Raw genomic sequence first — 23,327 nt, 5'->3', positions numbered from 1 at the left:
ACAGATCTGGGAATACAGATACATGATTCCTTGACAATGGTGTCACAGGTAGATAGGTTTGTAAGGAGAGCTTTTGGTACATTGGCCTTCATAAAACAAAGTACTGAGTACAGGAATTAGGATATTATATTGAAATTGTACTGTATAGGACGTCGGTAAGGCCAAATTTGGTGTATTATGGGCTGTTCTAGCCAGCTACCTACAGGAAAGATGTCAATAACATTGAAAGAGTGCAGAGAAAAGTTACAAGGGTGTTGCTGGGACTTAAGGACCTGAGTTCGAGGGAAAGACTGAATAGATTAGGACTTTATTCCCTGGTACGTAGAAGACCTATAGGAGATTTGATAGTAATATACAGAATTATACAGAATAAATGCAATCAGGCTTTTTCCACTGAGGTTAGGTGAGACTACAACTAGAGGTCATAGGTTAAATGCAAAAGGTGAAATATTTAAGGGGAACCTGAGGGGGAGCTCCTTCATTCAGAGCGTGGTGCAGGTGTGGAATGAGCTGCCAGCAGAAATGGTAAATGCAGGTTCGAGTGCAACATTTAAGGTTGGGTAAATACGTGAATGTGAGGGGTATGGAGGGCTAAGCTCTAGGTGCAGGTTGATGGGATTGGGGGAATAACAGTTCGGCATGGACTAGACTGTTTCGGCATGGAAGGGCCTGTTTCTGTACTGTAGTGCTCTATGACTTTCCTCTCCTTCATAAACACAGAATTCTCAACCACAGATAAAAAGGTGGACTGTGAAATGAAAAATCTCTGCTCTTCTACCGGAACATGCAATACTTTCTTGTGCTTCTGAATGAATACTTCTAAACCTAAGGATTTTGTATTGATAAACATTTTGATATACAGTGAAAGGTAGATAGCTGTACACTACCCTCAACCAATCTGATATCCATCAACAACATGCACAAAATAGTTTTTTGTGACTTCGTACAACAGTTTTGTTTCAGGACAAGAACAAATGAGTTTAATTATTACACCAGCATGCCACTATTTTTTGGAAATGCAGCGTCTTGTCTTTCTAAGCAAAATTGAATGCCTATTCAGCCAAAGCATCACAACCTAACTCATCAATCTTTTATACCGGTGGTTTCAACGTGGGCCATATGCCCCCCCCACAGGAGGCCACATTGGATTTTGTAGGGCCACAAGTAAAAAAAATAGGAAACTGGCAGCCACAGGAGTTTCTGACAGGGCCATAAGTTTACTGGTAAAATAAAGTATTTTTAAATTAAAAAGAAATTAATACAGTATATGTATTGGAACCCTGAATGAAATGAATGGGAAAATATGCCAGATGTTGCAGGTGAGACAGCAAAACAGTTTAATCTGTATGAGGGGACTGCAAATTCGGCAGAGCTGTCTGCAGCAAGGCTAATCAGTGAGTACTGAGCAGGAGGCTGGTTCTGCTTGCCTTCCACTCTCCCACGCATGTTACAATACTTATAAAACGTGACACAAAGGCTGCCAAATCATACCAAATAAGACGTAAATATACACAGCTTATATAAAGTAGAAATAATGTATGTACAGTGTAGTATCACTTCTGGGAATCGGGAAGACAGCAAGTACACTGATGATGGTGTGTTAGGCTCAGTCGTCGGAGTTTGAGTGGTGCAGTGGCCCCCACCCTCCGGGCAACGAACCCATACCGATCCGTGAAGAACGCAGCGGTGCAGCGGTAGCCGGGAGGCTCTGATCTGGGCCGCCAATTACGTGTTGGGCGGCACCTAATTAATTAGCATGTTTATTTCGGCTTTTTTCTTAAAGATGTGCTGTGTGCCTCCTGGTTACCGCTGCATTCTCCGCGAATCGGTATCTGTCCGCAGCCCGGGGGTTGGGGTAGTGGGACACTGGGGTGTCATCTCGTCGTCCATTAGGGCAGGCAGCACATCTTCTCCTATGATTGCCTGCCTCGATGTCGAAGGTCGAGGTTCGTCATCTGCCGTGGCTGATGTGGAAGGCTCGCTTGACTGCTGAGCCTCGCACATTTTTCTATCATACAGTTCTTTGTAAGAACTCAAACCACCTTGCAAATATCCCCTAAACCTACGTACCCTTTCAAAATTAAAGTCGTACTTTATCATTGCAGCTAAAATCTCACGCAGTTGCTTCACATTCAGTTCGCTACTGCATTCGGTTTCGATTGTTATCCTTTCCTCTTCCAACTGCATCAGCTCTTCATCTATCAGTTCTTGGTCATGAGATGCCAAAACCTCTTCAACATCATCTTCGTCAGCTTCCACAAGCCAAACTCACTTTGTCCTTACTTCGCTCACCATGATCAAAATGCTTAATTATGTCTAGTTTTACACTAAGTGTAACACCCTTATGAGCTCTTTCAGGTTTTTCCAATACCTTAGAACACATCTTGCTAATGGCTGCTCACAGACACGTGTTTAAGCAATGCCGGCGAGAATGCAGTTACGAATCTGGGGGAGAGCAGCTGCTCGGGACGCGCGCTGCCTTTTTTTGTAACAGTGAAGATACCTTCTGTTAGCAAAAACAGGGAAGTAATGTAGGTCTTTCGTAACAGTGAGGTTCTGTAAAGTGAGTGTTCGAAAAGCGGGGGACACCTGTATTTGCAGGATGGTTTGAGTGCTTACAAAGAACTGTATGATCTAAAAATGCGCAAGGCTAAGCAGTCAAGCAAGCCTTCCACATCAGCCACAGCAGACGACAAACCTCGACCTTCGACATAGAAGAAGATGACCTGCCTACCCTGATGGAAACAGACGACGAGATGACACCCCAGTGTCCTACCACCCCAACCCCCAGGCCGCCGACAGATACCGATCCGCGAAGAATGTAGTGGTACCCGAAACGCACCCAGCACATCTTTAAGAGGCGATTGCTGATTGTGTCGCCTCTGATCTGGGCCGACATTTACGTGCCAGGCTGCACCTATTTAATTAGCTTGTTTGTTTCGGATTTTTTCTTAAAGATGTGCTGGGTGCGTCCCAGCTACCGCTGTACCACTGCATTCTTCGCGGATCGGTATCGGTTCGCTGCCCGGAGGGTTGGAGCCACTGCATCGCCCCGACTTCCAACGACTCAGCCTAACACACCATCATCAGTGTACTCGGCACTGTCCCAATTCCGCTAAGTGATACCACACTGTACATACATTATTTCTGTTTTATATCAGCTGTGTATTTTTACGTGTTATTTGGTATGATTTGGCAGCTTCATAGCTTAAAGGTTACTGAAGAGCGCTTGCACTGTGTTTTTGCTGACGGCGCTTGCGTGAGATTTTCGCCACGGAGAACAGTGCGGCAATGATTGTGGAAAAGTTTTTCTACTTTATATAGGCTGTGTATTCATCATATCATTCCTGCTTTTACTATATGTTACAGTTATATTAGGTTTTATGTGTTATTTGGCATGATTTGGTAGATTATTTTTGGGTCTGCGAACGCTCACAAATTTTTCCCATATAAATTAATGGTAACTGCTTCTTCGCTTTACAACATTCCTGCTTACGAACCATTTCATGGGAACGCTCTACCTTCGGATGGCAGGGGAAACCTGTAATCTGTTAAAACATAAGTATTGGCTGCATATCAGAATAATTAGTGCAGTTTACCAAAAGAAACAAATGGAGAAAATGAAGGGTGGGGTGCACAGAGTTAAATGAAAGTCATAATTGGGCCATAAGCAGTGGCACTCAAAGGTTGAGAACCACTGCTTTATACTGCACATCATGTCTGCTGCTCATAAACTAGCCTAGAGATATAATTAAAAAATTCAGTTAGCTTAAACTAATGGAAGAATTAAACAAGAGCAAAAGTGAGCAATGATTGAACTTTGTGCAAAAAGAGGATATGTTTTCAGATACTCAACTCAGAACAATGAAATTGCCAAGAGACCATGCTGAGGAAGATGGAACCAATGGCAAGCGGAATATCCTCATTGACTAGTCACCCTTAGCCCTCTTGGATAAAAGCATTCCCTTTCCCACTCCTTGAACACTCCACAGCTTTTCAATATTACAAAACTGTGGTCCAAGATATTTGTGCGATGAACATGGGGTTAGGTCTAGAAAGTGGAGTTGTACAAATTCACCCACATTGAATAATGGGGCAAGTTTGAGTTCTGTGTGTTCCTCAGATTTGGGGGGGGGGGCAATGGCGCAGCCTCAGTGCCAGTGACCCGAGTTTAATCCTGACCTCAGGTACAGCAATTGTCATGAAAATTGTTTAATGTCATTTCCTGTACACAAATGTAAAGAGAATGAAATAATTGTTACTCTGGACCTGATGTAGCACACAAAAAAACACGAAAGATCAAGAACACAATAATAAGAAGAAAAACACACAAAAATATAAATATATAGAATAGCTTATATACATAGATTGTATTCCATGAAGTGACTCTAGGTTGTACATAAGGTGACCGATGTGAAATAATAAACTAGTGATGCAGTGAGTGGATGGAGGTGTTGATCAGCCTTACTGCTTGGGGAAAGTAACAGCTTTTGAGTCTAGTGGTCCTGATGTGGATGCTACGTAGCCTTCTCCCTGATGGCAGTGGGGGAAGCCGTCCATGAGGAGGGTGTTTCCAGCCCTTTTCTGGCACCTTTCTGTATATATGACCTTGATGGCAGGTAGTCTGGTGCCAATAATACACCGCTGTTTGCACGGAGTTTGCATATTCTTCTTCTATCAGGTGTTTGTTTTCTCCCACATCCCAAAAATGTGTGGATCTGTAGCCAGTCAAACACTGTAAATTGCCCAATCATAGGTAAGTGGTAGAATATGTGGTGGTAGGGAGGTGGAAGGGAATTGATTAGAATGTGGAAAGAAGAGCAATTTAGTTACCAACAAAAAGAACCACCAAAGGTGGCAGAAGAAAAGGGAAGGAATAGCTCTGGGAATGCATAACAATGAGTCCAGTCTCTGAGAAATCCCACACCAACAGACTAAACACGGACAAGAAAGCTTCCTGCTGATCACTATCTGTTGCTCTGTCCCAGCAGATGAATCAGTGACCCTCTGTGTTGAACAACATTTGGAAGTTGCAATGGGAGTAGATAGGGGACAGAGGGGCAGTTTCAATGCCCAAAAATCAAGCGGCTCAGCAACACAAATGATCAAGCTGGACAAAGGACGTATCTGCCAAACTAGGTCTGTGGCAAGCGAGCACACAAGGCAACACAAGAGACAAACTCACAATCCTCATCATAACAGATTAACATAAATCTGTTCATGTCAGTTTAAAGGAGTGATTAACAAGGGCCCAAATAAACAAAGCCACTCCATACACTGAGGACACTGCCCAACGTACTGTGTGGGACCGCCAGCAATGAAAATGGGATGCACTCAGAACACACCGGACAGCTAAAACCTGTGGAGCCAGAATCACATACAAATACAATCTGTCACCTCACGGCCCAGGGCATCCCTCATTCTGCACTTACTATCAAGCCAGGGAATCAACTTCGGTTCAGTGAGCAGTGCAGGAGAAAAACAATAATATATACTGAATGGAGTTACCATGGAAGATGGTTCCTGTGCTAAACAGAAAAATATAGCTTTCAATATGCAATCCATCAACTAATGGATCTTATTAATCATATGCAGTTATGCCTATCAATTTAATCAGTTTAGAGTAAATACCCACACAATGTTCCATCTAAGCATAGTATGGCATTGCACAAACTTTATCAGAATATTACAACTGCCCTTGAAAAATGCTGACAACACTACAAATAAAATGTTGAGTCCTCAAACCGTCAAGCAATGAATGATTAGGATGAAGGGAGATCAGACTGCACACTGCATTGACATGATGACATCTCTGCAGGATCACACAGTGTGAAGAGCAGTGCAGTAGATCTGGCTATTCCTTTCACTTAACCCGTGATTAGCAAAATTTAACCACACATTGACAGGACACGTACTTGGGCACCCTGCACTGAGAGTCACATCTTTCAAATGAATCTGGCAAAATAGGTCGAGGAAACCCCTTTATTTGAGGGTGGCGCAGCAATGTTAATGGTGAAAGGATGGATGTGATTTTCAAGTACCTTACTTTAACTGGTCGTTAATGCACTATGAACAAGAGTACAACCCAAACCTGGTGTCTAGACGTGTTTTTTCAATTCGTGTTTAAGACCTGGGCATCGCCGGGAAGGCCAATAATAGTTACCCCTCCCCAATCTTCCACATTGTCTTGTAGGAGCCAAAGTTGTTAATTCACTGGAAAAGCATGGATAAAGATAAAGCTACAATCAGTGGCCACTATATTAGGTACAGGAGCTACCTAAAAAAAAATAGCCACTGTGTATACTTTTGTATGTCCGTGGTCTTCTGCTGCTACAGCTCATTCCCTTCAAGGTTCAACGTGTTGTGCATTCAGAGATGCTCTTCTGCACACCATCGTTGTATTATGTGGTTATTTGAGTTACTGCCACCTTCCTCTCAGCTTGAACCAGTCTGGCCATTATCCTTTGACCCCTCTCATTAACAAGGTGTTTTCGCCCATAGAACTGCCACTCACTGGATGTGTTTTTGTTTTTTGCACCATTCCATGATCAAATCACTTAGATCACATTTCTTCCCTATTCTGATGTTTGGTTTGAACAACAATTGAACCTCTTGACCATGCTTTTATGCACTGAGTTACTGCCACAGATGAGATATTCATATAAACAAGCAGGAGTACAGATAAACATAATAAAGTGGTTACTGAGTGTAGTTCTGGACCATAAATCCTCAGTCCTTCTGCTGGCACGTTGTTGAGTTCCATGGCTTTATTTTAATTTAGAACTCTCAGTTGTCACTTGATATTCTGTGGAGTGGTTCTCAGAAGAAGCCATGATAGATTATCCACACTGCACATCTAGTTGAACCTTCATCCTTGTTGATAAGATGCATGTGCTGCACCACAATCTGTTTATTATGAATAATTTCTTTCTATTCAAGACAAGGTACAACCTTAGAAATTTGTAGTGATTCCGGGTGGCACAGTAGCACAGGAGGTGGCACCTATTACAGTGCCAGCTGTAAGATCAGGGTTCAATTCCCACTACTGTCTGTAAGGAGTTTGTACATTCTTCCCGTGACTGTGTGAGTTCCCTCAGGGTGCTCTGGTTTTCTCCTACGTTCCACAGACATACCAGTTAGGGTTACTGAATTGTGAGCATGCTTTGTTTGCATCAGAAGCGTGGTGACACTTGCAGGCTGCCCAGCACAATCCTTGCTGATTTGATTTGACACTAACAATGCATTTCACTGTATGTTTTGATGGACATGTCACAAATAAACCTAATCTATAAATCTTTATCTTTAAAATGATCAGTATTCCCACCCCATAACATAGAAGAAAGTATCAGATAAGATCCAAGATGGCATGGAAAGAAAAAAATCTGCTCTTCATCCTAATGTGTCCCCTCCCTTTAACAGACCACTAATAACTTGCTCATAAGAGTTTGGTGAAATAAAAAGATATTTCACTGAAATGTACAAAGAAGTGACAGATGTACAAGACTTGGTGAGGATGTTGCCCTGACCCAGGGGGTTGGGGTTGGGGATGGGCACAGGATGAAGAGTCATACTCTTAGGATGCAGGGCAAGACATAGACTGAGGCAACAATGAATTTCTTTGTCCAGAAGGCAGTGAACTTATGAAATACCATCCACAGGATGTGCGGGAGGCCAAGTCACTGAATATATTTAAGGAGGATTTTAGCTTTGCAAACATAAAAGTAATGAAGGGCTACGGGAAGAAAATTGAAATAAGGTAGGATTGTACCAAATGTCCAGATAGGCTTGAAAGCAGAATGATCTTTTCTTCCACATCATACAGCAATCAAAGGGTGAACTGGTAGTCTGCTTTGATAATGTGACATTTGTTCTCCAAATATTTGTTGTATAACCTTTTCTTCCAAAAGTGCAATAAGAATGGCAGAAGTACAAGCGTGACCCGTTAGCTAAACAGCTGTGTTTCTAACTTTGCTGGGACTGGAGTTTTTTTTTATATAAAGTTAATTAAAGTTCATTATATGATTCAAGAAATCAAAAATGTTTCACTGAGTCTGCACTAACAATCAGCAAGGTCACTGAGTCAACTCTTACATGACCCAGTGAGCAGGGAATATGTGGGACATGATACTCTTTTGTCTAACATACCACATGCTCACTGTGGTATTATAGGAAGGATGTGGAAGCTTTAGAGAGTGTGCAGAGGAGATTTACCAGGACACTGCCAGAATTAGAGACAATGACTTATGAGGATAGGTTGAACAAGCTAGAGCTTTTCTCTTTGGAGCAAAGGAGAATGAGAGGGGACTCGAAAGAGATGTACAAGATGATAAAAGGCATAGATTGAATGGATAGACAAGATACTTTTTCCAAGGGTGAAAATGGCTAATACAAGGGAGCATATTTTAAGGTGATAGGAGGAAAGTTTAGGGAGATGTCAGAGACAAGTTTTTAAAGAGAGTGATGGGTATGTGGACTGCTCTGACAGGGGTGGCGGTAGAGGCAGACACATTAGAAGCATTTAAGAGACTCTTAGGTACACTGATGACAGAAAAATGGCAGGCTATTTAGAATGGAAAGGTTAGTTTGATTTGAAAGTAGGTTAAGAAGTAGGCACATCATGGGCCAAAGGGTGCTCTAACTATCTTGTATAGTACCTTGCCTAGTTTGACTTTGGACTAACAATCTGTATGCCTGAAGGTACTTTGCCCAGGTTGTAATGGTCCAAGGCCTCCTAGGAACATAAAACTCATATATTCAGATCTGAGAGCAGATTATGAAAATAGAGAAAAGATTTTCCCAATAAACCCACAGTAATATTCTTATTTGCCCTGTTGCTTGTGGTCTACTTACAGTATGCTCCTTAACCAGACTCACTAACATTAAGCAGTTATCAATGTTGTACATACTTGTGTTATCTTAGAACTCTGAAAAAATATCAGGATTATGTGCATACATAAACAATATGCAAGACAAGTATTTCACTGTATCTTGGCACATGTGACAATAATAAATCATAAAAAAAACAAAAAAGTATATAAGAGGTAAAACTTAGGTCAAATTCTGTCAATGCTTCTGGGATTGGACATGGGTGCCCATACACTAAAAACAAGTGGGAAACCATTGGTTAACAAACATCAAACCTCAGCAAGCCAATATTTGGTGGAGACATAAGAGATGCAGATGCTGTAATCAAATACAAAAAGAAAACAACTGCTAGAAGAACGCAGACCCTGCATCATATTTTCCTGGAGTTCATTCAACTCACAATATACGAGAAACAAGAGAAAATCTGCAGATATTGAAAATCCAAACAAAACACACACACACAAAATGCTGGAGGAACTCAGCAGGTCAGCATCTATGGAAAATATACCAGATTTGGAAGTGAGTTCAGGGCCGTGATTACATTACAGAGATACAAACTGGAAACAGGCCCTTCAGCCCAACAACTCTGTGCCAAATAGCAACTATCCATTTACACACATTCCACACTGATCGCATTTTTTATTCTCCCCTCTGGCTGCTACAGCAGTACGATACCAAGGGAATGCTCCATTATCAGTGAAACGGTCATTCTAATGAGACTTGCATCCAAGCTCCCACCTGCCTATTAAAATGGATAAAAAAGGTAAGAAGCTAGGAATTTCTCTTCAGATTTCTCTTCTCACCATTCACATTTTAATCAATATCTCAACAAAGAGTGAACCTAGTTATTTGCTGTGTGCATATTGGCTGCTCTGGTCACCAGAAGTAGTACTCATTGATAAGAGAACACGGTAATAACTAAAATAAGTAGAACTTATTTCCACTGCCTTCCCTGGTCTCCTCTCTTCCACTGTTGATATCCTCTCACTGCCCAAAATATTTAACTTATTTGTAACCATCACTGCCTAAGCCCTGTCTTCTACACTCAAAGATTTCTTCAATGAGCATACGATCTTTTCTCCAACACAGACTCCAAATTCTAGTCCTTCAATAGCTGCTCTGGCATTTACCTGATGCTCAGATTTGTGAATTTTAAATTAAACATATGTGTACTTTCCCCACTGCTATTCTACTGTGGTTGGCTTAATATTTAGTTTCCCAATTTCGGCTACAACCTAGTACAAGCTGAAAATATCTCTGAGTTAAAATATCATTCTCTACAACCACCACCATTTTATTTTCTGCCATGCAACTTCACTTAGGGGTTCAGGAGTTTCAGGTCATTCATGAAAATACTGATGGATCCTCATACTTTGTGTGAATTTGACATCAATGTAGTCAGAAAGCCGTCTCTCCGTATACATGCAATGGTCACTTTAGATATCTCCTGTACCTAATAAAGTGGCCACTGAGTGTATGCTCGTGGTTTTCTGCTGCTATAGCCCATCCACTTCAAGATTTGATGCGCTGTGCATTCAGAGATGCTCTTTTACACACCAGGGTTGTAATGTGTGGTTATTTGAGTTACTGTTACCTCCCTTTCAGTTGAAGCAGTCTGGCCGTTTTCCTCTGACCTCTCTCATTAACAAGACAATTTCACCCACAGAACTGCTGCTCACTGGATGTTTTTTTATGTTTTTTGCACCATTCTCTGCAAACTCCAGAAAATGTGGTGCGTGCAAATCACAGATCAGCAGCTTCTGAGATACTCAAACCACCTCATCTGGCACCGACAATCATTTCACTGTCAAGTGCATCAAGATTACATTTCTTCCCTATTTTGATATTTGGTCTGAAGAACAACTAGACCATGTCTGCAATCTTTTATGCATTGGGTTGCTGCTACATCATTGGCTGATTAGATACGAGCAGGTGTACAGGTGTACCTAATGAAGTGGCTACTGGTGTACATATGTCAAGAGTCTTTCTCCCAGGGTACAAATGCCATAGCTTTAAGGTGAGAGGAGTTTAAAGGATATTTATGAAGCAAGTTTCTTTACATAGCAATAGATGCCTGGAAGCAGAAATGATGGAGAAATCAAGCCAACATAAAAACTAAAGAGAGGGCATATAATAGAGCAAAAATTAGTGGAAAGTTAGAGGATGAGGAAGCTTTTAAAAACCAACAGGAGGCAACTAAAAATGTCATAAAGGAGGAAAAGATGGAATACGAAAGTAAACTAGCCAATAATACTAAAAAAGGATACCAAAAGTTTCTTCAGATACATAAAGTGTAAAAGAGAGGCGAGAGTGGATATTGGACTTCCAGAAAATAATGCTAGAGAGGTAGTAATAGGGAACAAGGAAATAGCAGATGAATTGAATAAATATTTTGCATTAGTCTTCACTGTGGAAGACACTGGCAGTATGGTGGATGTTCCAAGAGTCAGGGGACATGAAATGTGTGAAGTTACCATTACTAGAGAGAAGATTATTGGAAAACTGAAAGGACTAAAGGTAGTCCACCTGTTCCAGATGGTGTGTACCTCAGAGTTCTGAAAGAGGTGGCTGAAGAGATTGTGGAGACATTAGTAATTATCTTCCAAGAATCTTTTCTATTCGACACTTAAATGCTTATTAAATTGGAATATTGTTGTTGGGAAGGGTTCCACTAAAAATATTTATAAGCCTTATCTATTCCATATAGCTGACTAGTTGTTTTATAGTTATTAATAAAAATCAGACAATCACTAGATTCTGGCATGGTTCCGAAGGACTGGAAAATTGCAAATGTCACTTCACTCTTCAAAAAGGGAGAGAGGCTGAAGAAAGGAAACTATTGGGCAGTTAGTCTGACCTTAGTGTTTGGGAAGGTGTTGGAGTCGATTATTAAGGATGAGGTCTCAGGATACTTGGAGGCACATGATAAAATAGGCTGTAGTCAGCATGGTTTTCTCAATGGAAAATCTTGCCTGACAAATCTGTTGGAATTCTTTGAAAAAATAACAAACGGGATAGACAAAGGAGAATCAGTTGATGTTATGTACTTGGATTTTCAGAAGGTCTTTGACAAGGTGCCACACATGAGGCTGCTTAACAAGTTAAGAGTCTATGGTATTACAGGAAAGATACTAGCACGGCCGCTTGACCATGGTTTTCGGTCAGGCGCCAGACACTCGGAGAGATTCAGCGGGGGGCAGGCACCCGACACTCGGCCGGGGGCTGTGGTCGAGCGGTCGGCGACTTGGGCCAGCTCCCCCACTGGACTTAGTCTGGTGAGGAGGGTGTGAGGACACCCAGCAGGACTAAAAAAAAAATCAAGACCTGACAAAGGGCAGATGAGCTCCTTGTGAGCCAACGGCCATCTTCCGTGGAAGAGACTAAAGCCTCACCACGTATCTATGAATTGTATGTTATGCACTTAGTTAGGAGAGACATGATGAACTTGGGCACTGCACCGTGTGCCTGGACCTGCCCAAGGCCTCCGCCTAAGGAAGGGCCGAGCTCAATGAAGTGGCCGCGGCTGGAGGCCGACACGGCTTCGGGCTTGAGTTCGGCAGGGGCGGCGGCAGACAGTGCCAAGGCGGCCAGCGAGAACAAACTGGAGGAGAGACTGGGTCGCAAGATCAAAGAAGATGGAGGTGCATAGCCGCCAACCCCGGATACGGGACGGCACCCACTGACTGACTGACTAGCATGGAGATAGCACTGGCTGATTGACAGGAGGCAGAGTGGGAATAAAGGGAGCCTTTTCTGGTTGGCTTCAGATGACTAATGCTGTTCCACAGGGGTCTGTGTTGGGACCAATCCTTTTTACATTATATGTCAGTGATTTAGATGATGAATTGATGGCTTTGTTGCAAAGTTTGCAGACGGTATGAAGATAGGTGGAGGGGCAGGTAGTTTTGGGAAAGTAGAGAGGCTATGGAGGGACTTTGACAGATTAAGAGAATGGGCAAGGAAATGGCAGATGGAATACAGGAAGTGTATGGTCACTCACTTTAGTAGAAGAAATGGAACGGCTGACTATTTTCTAAATGGAGGTATAATACAAAAAACTGAGGCGCAAAGGGACTTGGGAGTCCGTATGCAGGATTCCTTAAAGGTTAATTTGCAGATAGATTCAGTGATGAGGAAGGTAAATGCAATGTTAGCATTGATTTCAAGAGGACTAAAATCAAGGATATAATGTTGAAACTATATAAAGCACTGGTCAGGCCTTAGATAGAGTATTGTGAGCAGTTTTGGGTTTCTTATCTTAGAAAAGATGTGCTGAAACTGGAAAGGGTTCAAAGGAGGTTCACGGAAATGATTCCAGGATTGAATGGCTTGTCATATTAAGAGCATTTGATACCTGTGGGCCTGTATTCACTAGAATTCAGAAGAATGAGGGGTGACCTCACTGATATCTATTGTATGGTGAAAGGCCATGACATAGCGAATGTGGAAAGGATATTTCCTATGATGTGAGAGTCTAAGGCCAGAGACACAGCCTCCGAATATAGGGGTGTCCTTTTAGAACGGAGGTGAGGAATTTCTTTAGCCAGAGAATAGTGAATCTGTGGAATTCTTTGCAGCTGTGGAGGCCAAGTCTGTATGTGTACTTAAGGCAGAGGCTGATAGAGTCTTGATTGGTCAGGGCATGTAGGGATACAGGGAGAAGGCAGGAGATTGGGGCGGAGAGGAAAATTGGATTGAAATGGCATGATGAAATGGCAGAGCAGACTCGATGATCCAAATGGCCTAATGAAGTTTAAGAGGCTCTTAGTCATAAGTAAGGCAGGGAACTGAAGGATATGCGGCATGTGCAGTCAGATGTGCAGGTTAAATTGGCATCATGGTCAGCACAAATATTGTGGAATAAAGGACCTGTTCCAATGTTTTACTGTTCTATGTTCTATTCCTACCGCAATTCACAAGCTGTAAACACATCTGTCTAAATTCCTCTACCGCAGAAATCCTTACCCAATCTTTATTACCTCCAGATTCAATAATTCCAACCTACTCTTGACCTGCTCCTCTGTAAGATACTATCTAAGCTCTACAGCCATCGTCCTAAACCACACCAGTTCCAATTCATCCATTTATTCTGCCCCTGAAAACAAAAAAAATCTGAATATATGTAAGAAATTTCCACTATTAACTAGCTTAATAATAGCCATGGTTTTAAAGTTACCTTGCTGCAGTTAAGCACACTCATGTAAAGAAATGTAACTACAAGTAGTGAGACTTCTGAGAGCACGGTGGACTAAAGGACGACTTTAAATTCAGAGAAAACCATCTTCTTAAAGTAGAGGAAGGGAAGTAATTTTGCTTCACTTCATTCGTATGTAAAAGAAGAATAGGGAAAACGGCTGGTGACAGTGTCACCAGATAAAACAGTCACAGAATAAGTTGCCAGTGAAGTTACAGTTTGGCTTATACTCACTCTGCAGGCTTGGCATGTTGGCATCTTCTGGTTTGCTTTTCAACAAGTGAGGAAGTCGTGTGTATCTGTATCCAAATCCACATCCCTAGAAATGAACAGAGAATTACATCAAACCAAAGTCCCTAAGCATCTTTTTCACATTATTAATTATGAACACCACATTCCTTCTTGCTTCGGTTATTTCTCTACAACCATCAAGCTCCTGAACAAGCAAGGATAACTTCACTCACCTCAACTCTGAACTGATTTCACAATCTCCAGACTCACTTTCAAGAACTCTGCAACTCTGATTCTCAGTATTATTTATTTACTCTGTTATTATTTGTATGATTTGTCTTCTTTTGCACATTGGTTGGTTGGCACTGTTTGTTGTCTGTAGTTTTTGTTCAATTCTATTGTATTTCTTTATTTTCCTATAAATGTCTACAACAAAACGAATCTGGTGTACGGTGACATTTATGCACTTTGATAATAAATCTACTTTTAGCTTTCTTACTCAGGTGTTTAAACTGATAACTACAATAAGGCTCCAAATTCACCGCAGTCGTCTGTAGGGGTGAATGAGATTTTGCAGTTAGCCACTGCTTCATTAAACATGACAGCTAATCTGCTTCTTTGCAGGCTGGCTCAATGTTTCAATCCCTCCAGACGATCAAAGTCATCTCAGTTCATGGTCAGTTAACCTCTAAACACTCTGTTTTGCATGGGAATAGTCCACGCTTCTTGTGCTTCAGAAACTGACATGTTGCTCAAACAAACAAAATGTCAGAGTCTTTTTAACACCAACCTACCTTCGGGTTGGCTACAAATTGTATTGCAAAGAAAGTCAAAGAAAAATTACTAAGTATTAAAGAAGGCTGACAACAGCTGGGCAAACACAAGAAATTCTGCAGATAATGGCGACACACAAAATGCTTGAGGAACTCAGCAGGTCAGGCAGCATCTATGGAGGAGAATAAAGAGTTGATATTTCAGGCCAAGACCCTTCATTGGGACACAGGTTACGTGCTCCAGAGTGGGAATACTAATCTGAACTCTATCACTCACCTACACTACCAGTATGGGACATGATATCACCTGTCAGGATCTGCACTCATGCCTTATCCTGCTTGAGAGATTAGCTTGGTGGAAAATGATTACATTATAAAATATACTTAGCCACCCAAGTGCCAGTAATAATAATCAAACAAATGACACAAATATGTAAGCAAATTTATTATTAGACCTAAAAACCCTAAATCTAAATGTAAGATCACCCCTTTTAAAATGTGAATAGGTCAGTTAGGAACTCATACTTAAAAAAGGCAATGACAGCTCTAAAAACCAAAACAAGAATGAAAATGGATGAACAGGAGAATGAACAGACCCGTGGTATCCAACCCACATCTCACCACCTATCCATCTTCTCCAGCTCACTGCCATCACCTCGAGTGTGCATCAACTTACAAACAATTAATTTCAATTTTAAAATTACTTCAATATCAGGAGCACAGGATATTTTAGTTACATTAAAATTCAAGAAATGGAAACTGCTTGAAATGATTAACAAGGATTCAAAGTAGTAACAATTTTGTTTAAGAACGCAGTAGACTTTGTTTATAACTATCAGGGACAGATGTGTGGAGAAGTAGTTTTTAAATTTCGAAAGCACATTCCAATTAGATGAACATGTGGTAAATTAATCAGTAATCAAATTATGTAAACATGAGGAATTCTGCAGATGCTGGAAATTCAAGCAACACACATCAAAGTTGCTGGTGAACGCAGCAGGCCAGGCAGCTTCTCTAGGAAGAGGTACAGTCGATGTTTCGGGCCGAGACCTTTCGTCAGGACTAACTGAAGGAAGAGCTAGTAAGAGATTTGAAAGTGGGAGGGGGAGGGGGAGAATCAAAATGGTAGGAGAAGACAGGAGGGGGTGGAATGGAGCCAAGAGCTGGACAGGTGATTGGCAAAAGGGATATGAGAGGATCATGATTCAGCAGGCCCAGGGAGAAGGAAAAGGGGAAGGGGGGGAAAACCCAGAGGATGCGCAAGGGATATAGTCAGAGGGACAGAGGGAGAAAAAGGAGAGAGAGAGAAAGAAAGAATGTGTGTATATAAATAAATAATGGATGGGGTACGAGGGGGAGGTGGGGCATTAGCGGAAGTTAGAGAAGTCAATGTTCATGCCATCAGCCATGATCTTGATTCTGACCACAAGTAATCCACTATCCTCTAAGATTTTTGCAGTCAAACACTGAGAAAGAAATGGAATCTGCAGAATTTCTGCTTATTGAAGCATAGTACACACTCTCCCTCCCTACATGCCATGGTCTTCCCCACTTACATGCTTGCAAGAGCAAAAACTGTGGATTCTGAAAACGTAAAATTAAAGCAGAAGACTGAGGAAACACTGTCAGACAGGAAATATGGAAAGAAAAAAAACCAGAATTATTCAAATTGATGGTCCTTTGAAAAATTACTGCCCTGAGGTGTCCCACTTCTTCCTACACTGATTTGTCAAATATCTTGAGCATTAGAGGTAAGTTTCCTAAATGCACTCATGTGAGATTGAAAGGAGCTGGAGATCACTAACCATGCAAAAGTATCCACAAGATGACACCACAAAAGAACAAGAGTAACCCTCCTACTTACCATCTTGTCCAAAGCTGTGAAGAGGTTATACATTTCACATCTCTGGACCACATCATATGAAGACCAGAGCAGTAAATACAGTAGTTAACTAAACAACCAGGACTATTTTAATGGCAACCTGGTCACTTTTAGTGATGCCAGCATTTTGTTTCCAGTATCATTGAGTCAGTGCCCTTGTTTTCCAGATTATCAATTATAACCTATGGATTAGTAAGTAGATCAACAATCATCCTCTCAGATAGACAGAAACAATTCCAAACCAGAGGGGATGGGGAAATTCTCAGATATGCCATCCAACCTTTACCTCTGTACTAACATTAATAAAAGAAGTTAATCCCTAAATAAACCTCATACCCTACAAGATATTTATTCACTGCAAAGTACCCGAAGACATTGTAAAAATACTTTATGTCACAACTATCTTTTAACCCTCAATCAATAATTATGGTATACATTGGATTTTGTGTATAAATTGACTCCTATCTGTTCCCCTAATATAACTAATTGGTTATAAAGCACTTTGGTACATCCCAAGGATAAAAAATATTACTATGTTTATTTGTACTTACTTACATCTTACAAGCAGTGTTTAGCTAAATAAGTCTGAACTAAATAAGCACTATATATAGGACAACCAAAGATGTGCAGCTTCCATGAAAATGACATCACATCGTTCAATCTCAAATCCGCAAAATAAAATACAGAAGTTTACAATTTCAAATAAGAGGCTTAAAGGTTGTGAAAGGAATTAGTGGATTATAGATCAGAGACAAATATGGTGGAGAAAGTGCAGGTGGAAATTAATCCAAGCAGGTGTTACACTGTGGGAGGCCATATGCAGGGGGAGAGTAGTCGGCTGGTGGCGTAGTGGCATCAGTGCCGGACTTCAGAGCGAAGGTTTCTGAGTTCGAATCTAGCCAGCCCCCTTGCGCGCTTTCCATCCATGCTGGGTTGAGCGATGAGCTAGCAACCCGGCCTTGTAAAAATAAGAAAGCTTGCTAAAAAACGCTGTCATGATGGCGTCCCGATGACTCCACTCGGAGTTAAGGGCTTTCTTCTTCTCTTCTTCTACACGATTAGTGATAATACCCTAAAAACGCACTGCTGTACTGAGAGATCTTGGAGTCTAAATCTGTAGCTTACTGAAAGTGGCCACACCCAGCAAAAAACAGGGTAATAACTCAGCCATATTTGTCTTCATTGGTTAGGGCATAAGAGTAATGAAGTCATGTTGTAGCTATATAAAATTTTGGTTCGTGTGCAATTCTGGTTGCCTCATTACAGGAAGGATGAAGAACTTTTGGAAAGGGTACAGAAGGGGTTTACCAGGATGCTGCCTGGATTAGAGAGCAGAACCACAGCAACAGATTAGATGAATTTGGGTTATTTTCTTGATATCAGTTTTAAAAATGCATAGATAGGGTAAACAATCCAAATCCTTCTTTCCCAGGGTAGAAATGTCAAATTCTAGAAGACATGCATTTAAGTTGAGAGGGGCCAGTTTAAGGAAAATGTGCAAGGCAAGTTGTTTCTTGTTTGCAACAGGTTGATAGATGCCTACAATGAGCTGCCTTGGGAAGTGGTGGAAGCACATATTATAGTGATATTTAAGAGGCTTTCAGACAGAAACATGAATATACAGGAAATGGAAGAATATGGATTGTGTGTAGGCAGAAGCAATTTAGTTTAAATTGGGATGGTGTTCTGCAGGGACACTGAGGGCCGAAGGGCCTGTTCCTGTGCTGTACTGTACCATGTTCAACTCTCTACATGATGGGATGCTCGCCATTTTGCAAATATCCTCCAAAATGAATCTCTTCAAAATTCTGGTTCACTGTTTATCTACTGTGACAGTAAATGAGGAGGCTATTCAGCTTATCAGGTTCATTCTGGCTCTTAACAGACAAACCAGCTCAGTCCCATACCCACAGTTTATTTTTTCCTCACACATACCCATCAACTCCCCTTTGATTCTTTTGCTTTATATCTACATTATGGTGTAATTCATAGTGGTCTTTGTATATTGGAAGGAAACTGGACCAACTGGAAGAGAAATACAGAGGTGCATCTAGTGGAGATTCTGCTGGACTCCTGGGCTCAATACAACTTCGGTATGCTGTCTGCATACAGTTTGCACATTCGCTCTATGAACGCGTGCAGTCTTTTCATATAGTGTAATGCTGTTATAGTGCCAGCAATCAAGGTTCATTTTTGGCACTATCTGTAAGGAGTTTGTACAGTTGCTCATGACTACGAGTTTCCTCTGGGTAATCCGGTTCCTCCCACATTCCAGAGATGCATGGGTTAGTACTATAGGTTAATTGGGCTGAAAAGGCCTGTTACTATGCTGCATCTCTAAATAAATAAATAACTCCCAAAGATGTGCTGCTTAGTATGTTAATTACCCATTGTAATCATCACTAGTAAATAGGAATCTGGGAGGATTTGATAAGAATAAAATGGGTTAATATAGGGATTGTGTAAATAGATGGCTGATGGTCAGCATGAACTTGTTAGACTGAAAGTCTATTTCCATACTGCTTCTCTCTGTGAAATGTAGAATATGCAACTCCACTGATGGATAACCTGAGATTGGGACTGAAGTCAGGTCGGGTGGAATCAAAAGCACCAACTGTTGTTTTTCACCCATTACCGTGTCACCAAAATAAGAATGAGACCAGTCAACACTGAATACCTCCCCTGAGAGTCCCGAAGAGTCACATTCAGGCCAACGCCAGGAACAGTAAATAGAAACAAGAGACTGCAGATGCTGGAAACTGGACCAACAAGCAACCTACTGGAGGAACTCATTGCGTCAAACAGCATCTGTAGAGGGACAGGAAATGTCAACATTTTGGGTCAAAACCCTGCTATCAAGACTGCACTGGATGAAACTTTGTTGGGAAAGTAACTCATACAAATAATCTGTTCCTCTCAAGTTCCCTACAATAACCATATGAATTCCAAGAGATGAAATTACATCTTTATTTCCATGTAACATGATTGAAATAAACAACGGACACAGTGAATTGCAATATCAACAATATCCAAATTATTTTGTCTGGAAACTCAACTCAGAATTTTCCAAAAGTCTTGGGAGTGACATCTACACACTCAATGTCATTGCCTGATGGAAATCAAACCCGGTTTTGAATGGATCAATACTGACTTCTTCCATCATCTTATTTAGGAGCCTCTTCTTTTGCTCACTCACTCACTGAATAAATTATGCTCTTACAGATCAGTTCTGAATTTACCTTTCTGTCTTCACTTCCAACACAGGCTATGTCTTTAACATCAAGGTGAAAAAGTTTTTTTATGATCCTTACCATCTGGTCTATTTAGGATTCTAACTGCAGCAAAACCAACACCACTCAAGTCTTTGCCTTTCCCGAGAGAATATGCTCCATTTACAGTTATTTCTCATACTTTTAAATCCGTCATGCCTAGCTTATTATGCATGCATTCTTCTATATGTTTTCAAAAGCTGCAACAGTTATTGTACCATGATAATGGAAAATGCAGACAATACTCTGAGTAAGGCAGTACCACAATGGTGCTGCTGCAGTTAGAGAACAGAACACCTTACTCTCAGTTCGATATTGACCTGTAAATCTACCCTAACATCTGATCTTCTTTCCTTATCACTAGAGTATTATTGTGACAGTTGCAAGGTAATGCCAAACTCCAGAGCTCTCTCATTTTCTAAGCATGCTACTTTCTCTTGAAGCAATTATGCATGGCTTTGTCCACAGTTGAGGCTCACTGCATTTAATGTCTAGCTAGGTACATTAGAAGTCACACCTCCTTAGGTAAACACTGTGTAAACATTGTGGATGAATTTAGCCATTGAGCAGATATGACAATAGCTCCAGATTAGACCAAAAGATATAGGAGCACAATTAGGCTATCTGGCCCATCAAGTCTGCTTCACCATTTCATCAAGGCTGATCCATTTTCCCCCTCAGTCCCAATCCCCTGCCTTCATCCTGCATCTCTCCATGCCTTGATTAATCAAGAATCTATCAATGTTTGCCTTAAATATACTCAATAACTTGCAATCCACAGCTGCCTGTGGCAACGAATTCCACAGACTCACCACTCTCTGGTTAAAGAAATCAGAATCAGAATCAAATTCCATGTTCTAAATGGATGTCACTCTATTCTGAGACCGTGTCCTTTCCAAATCTGCTTTATTGAGGCCTTTCAACATTCAACAGGTTTCCCAATTCTTCTGAATTCCAGTGAGTACAGACACAGAGTTGTCAATCGGTCATCATATGGTAACCCTTTCATTCCCAGAATCATTCTCCAACATCTTAACTATCAACTCCAACATCTTCCCGACCACTGAAGTCAGACTAACTGGCCTACAATTTCCTTTCTTCTGTGTCTCTCCCTTTTTGAAGAGTGGCGTGTCATTTACAATTTTCCAGTCCTCCGGAACCATGCCAGAATCTAGTAATGGTCTGAGTTTTAATAATAACTATAAAACAACTAGGGAGCTATGAGGAAAAGGCAAGGCTTAGAAATATTTTTAATGGAACCCTCCCCAACAACAATATTCCAATTTTTTAAGCTGATTGTCAAATTGAAAACAGGAAAAATAAAAAAAACTTAATTGTATTGAGTTATTTTGCCTTAAAACTGTAAGCAAAATCTCTGTGCAATAAGCCTACCCTCCAGAGTCGCACAAGGATCCAGTTGGTCTGTGCCCATGGTCGCTGTTCATAAGGAGCTAAGAGATTCTTCATCATGGCTATACGTCTGTAAAAGCAAAGGCACAAGGCTCCAGAGTATCAATATTTATTAACAACTTGCCTTTGAACATGAGTGAACATGACAATGTATTTGTAGAAATGAAAGGCTGCCGAGTGCACAATGTTTGTAGAACAACAAACTCGTATTGCTAATGTTACATCTTCATCCATCAGAAAGAAATCCCAATGGAAAATGTGGCATGTTTCTGGATCAGTGCTGCCTTCTGAACAGAAAGTAACAACAAACTAAAAAGCACAAACTGCATATTATAAACAAAAGAACAATATTTTAACAGATTCACCGTACTTTCATGTACCAGCATAGTTATAAAACATTACATTAGAGATTAGTATTCTTTGGGTCACTACTCCTATTCTTCAGGTTTCCAAAGTTCAGTTTGTGCTTCAGTTAATTTTGGAATTAAACTTACCAGGTTTATGAAACAAAAGTTCACCAAATGACTGACCATTATCTTCAAAGTTTGTAACAACTGAAGTTTCCAGCTCACACTATCTAAGACTATGAAAGCTTGCAGCAGGATCTGGGCCATCCTGAAAACTGGCAAATGGAATTTAATGCAGATAAGTGTGAGGTGTTGTACTTTGGGAGGACCACCAGAGTAAGTCTTGCATGATGAGCAGTAGGGCTCTGTGGAGTGCAGTAGAACAGAGGGATCTGGGAATAGAGGACCATAGTTCGTTGAAAGTGGCAGCACAGATAGATAGGGTTATAAAGAAAGCTTTTGGTACACTGGCCTTCATAAGTCAATGTATTGAGTACAGGAGATGAGATGTTATGTTGAAATTATACAAGACGTTGGTGAGGCCTAATTTGGAGTATTGTATGCAGTTTTGGACACCTACATACAGGAAAGATGTAAATAAGATGAAAGAATACAGAGAAAATTTAACAAGACTTGATCACCTGAGTTATAGGGAAAGGCTGGCTAGGTTAACACTTTATTTTCTAGAACTCAAAAGATTGAGGGGAGATTTGATAGAGGCAAAAAAAATTAAGGAGGGTTTTGATATGGTAAATGCAAGCAGGCTTTTCCCACTGAAGTTGGATGAGACTACAACTAGAAGCCATGATCATCAATTAAGGGTGAAGGGTGAAATGTTTAAAGAGATATTTAATTTTCTTTTTAGGCCCAATCTCCTACCTTCTCCTCATATCCCTTCATGCCCAGACCAATCAAGAATCTATCAACCTCTGTCTTAAATACGTTTACAAATTTGGCCTCCACAACTGCCTGTGGCAACAAATTCCACAGATTCACCACTCTGGCTAAAGAAATACCTCCTCACCTCCATTCTAAGTGGATGCCCCTCTATTTTGAAACTGTGTTTTCTGGTCTTAAGACTCCCCTACCAAAGGAAAAATCTTCTACACATCCACTCTACCAAGGCCTTTCAACCATTCAATAGTTTCAATGAGATCACCCCTCATTCTTCTGAATTCCAGTGAATATAGGCCCAAAGCCATCAAACACTCTTCATATGACAAGCCATTCAATCCTGGGATCATTTTCACAAACCTCTTTTGAACCTTCTCCAGTTTCAGTACATCCTTTCTAAGGGACCCAAAACTGCTCACAATACTCCAAGTGAGGCCTCATCGGTGCTTTATAAAGTTTCAA

General features: G+C 41.0%; 1 protein-coding gene across 3 annotated transcripts in view; it reads right to left on the bottom strand.

The window, feature by feature from the left end:
* LOC134356709 (E3 ubiquitin-protein ligase RNF123) overlaps positions 1–23,327 on the bottom strand; it is a 435,173-nt gene that overhangs the window by 188,184 nt on the left and 223,662 nt on the right. For all 3 annotated transcript variants that reach the window (XM_063067762.1, XM_063067763.1, XM_063067761.1), the window contains 2 exons: positions 21,607–21,694; positions 14,294–14,378 (listed from right to left, as the gene is read on the bottom strand). In XM_063067762.1, coding sequence (XP_062923832.1) covers positions 14,294–14,378; positions 21,607–21,694 — 173 coding nt within the window. The remainder of the gene's footprint in view (positions 1–14,293; positions 14,379–21,606; positions 21,695–23,327) is intronic.

The sequence above is a fragment of the Mobula hypostoma genome, chromosome 15 (assembly GCF_963921235.1).
Source record: "Mobula hypostoma chromosome 15, sMobHyp1.1, whole genome shotgun sequence".
NCBI classification, from domain to species: Eukaryota; Metazoa; Chordata; class Chondrichthyes; order Myliobatiformes; family Myliobatidae; genus Mobula; species Mobula hypostoma.
Note: the sequence above shows the minus strand (reverse complement) of the source record. Positions and strands in the feature narration are given on the sequence as shown.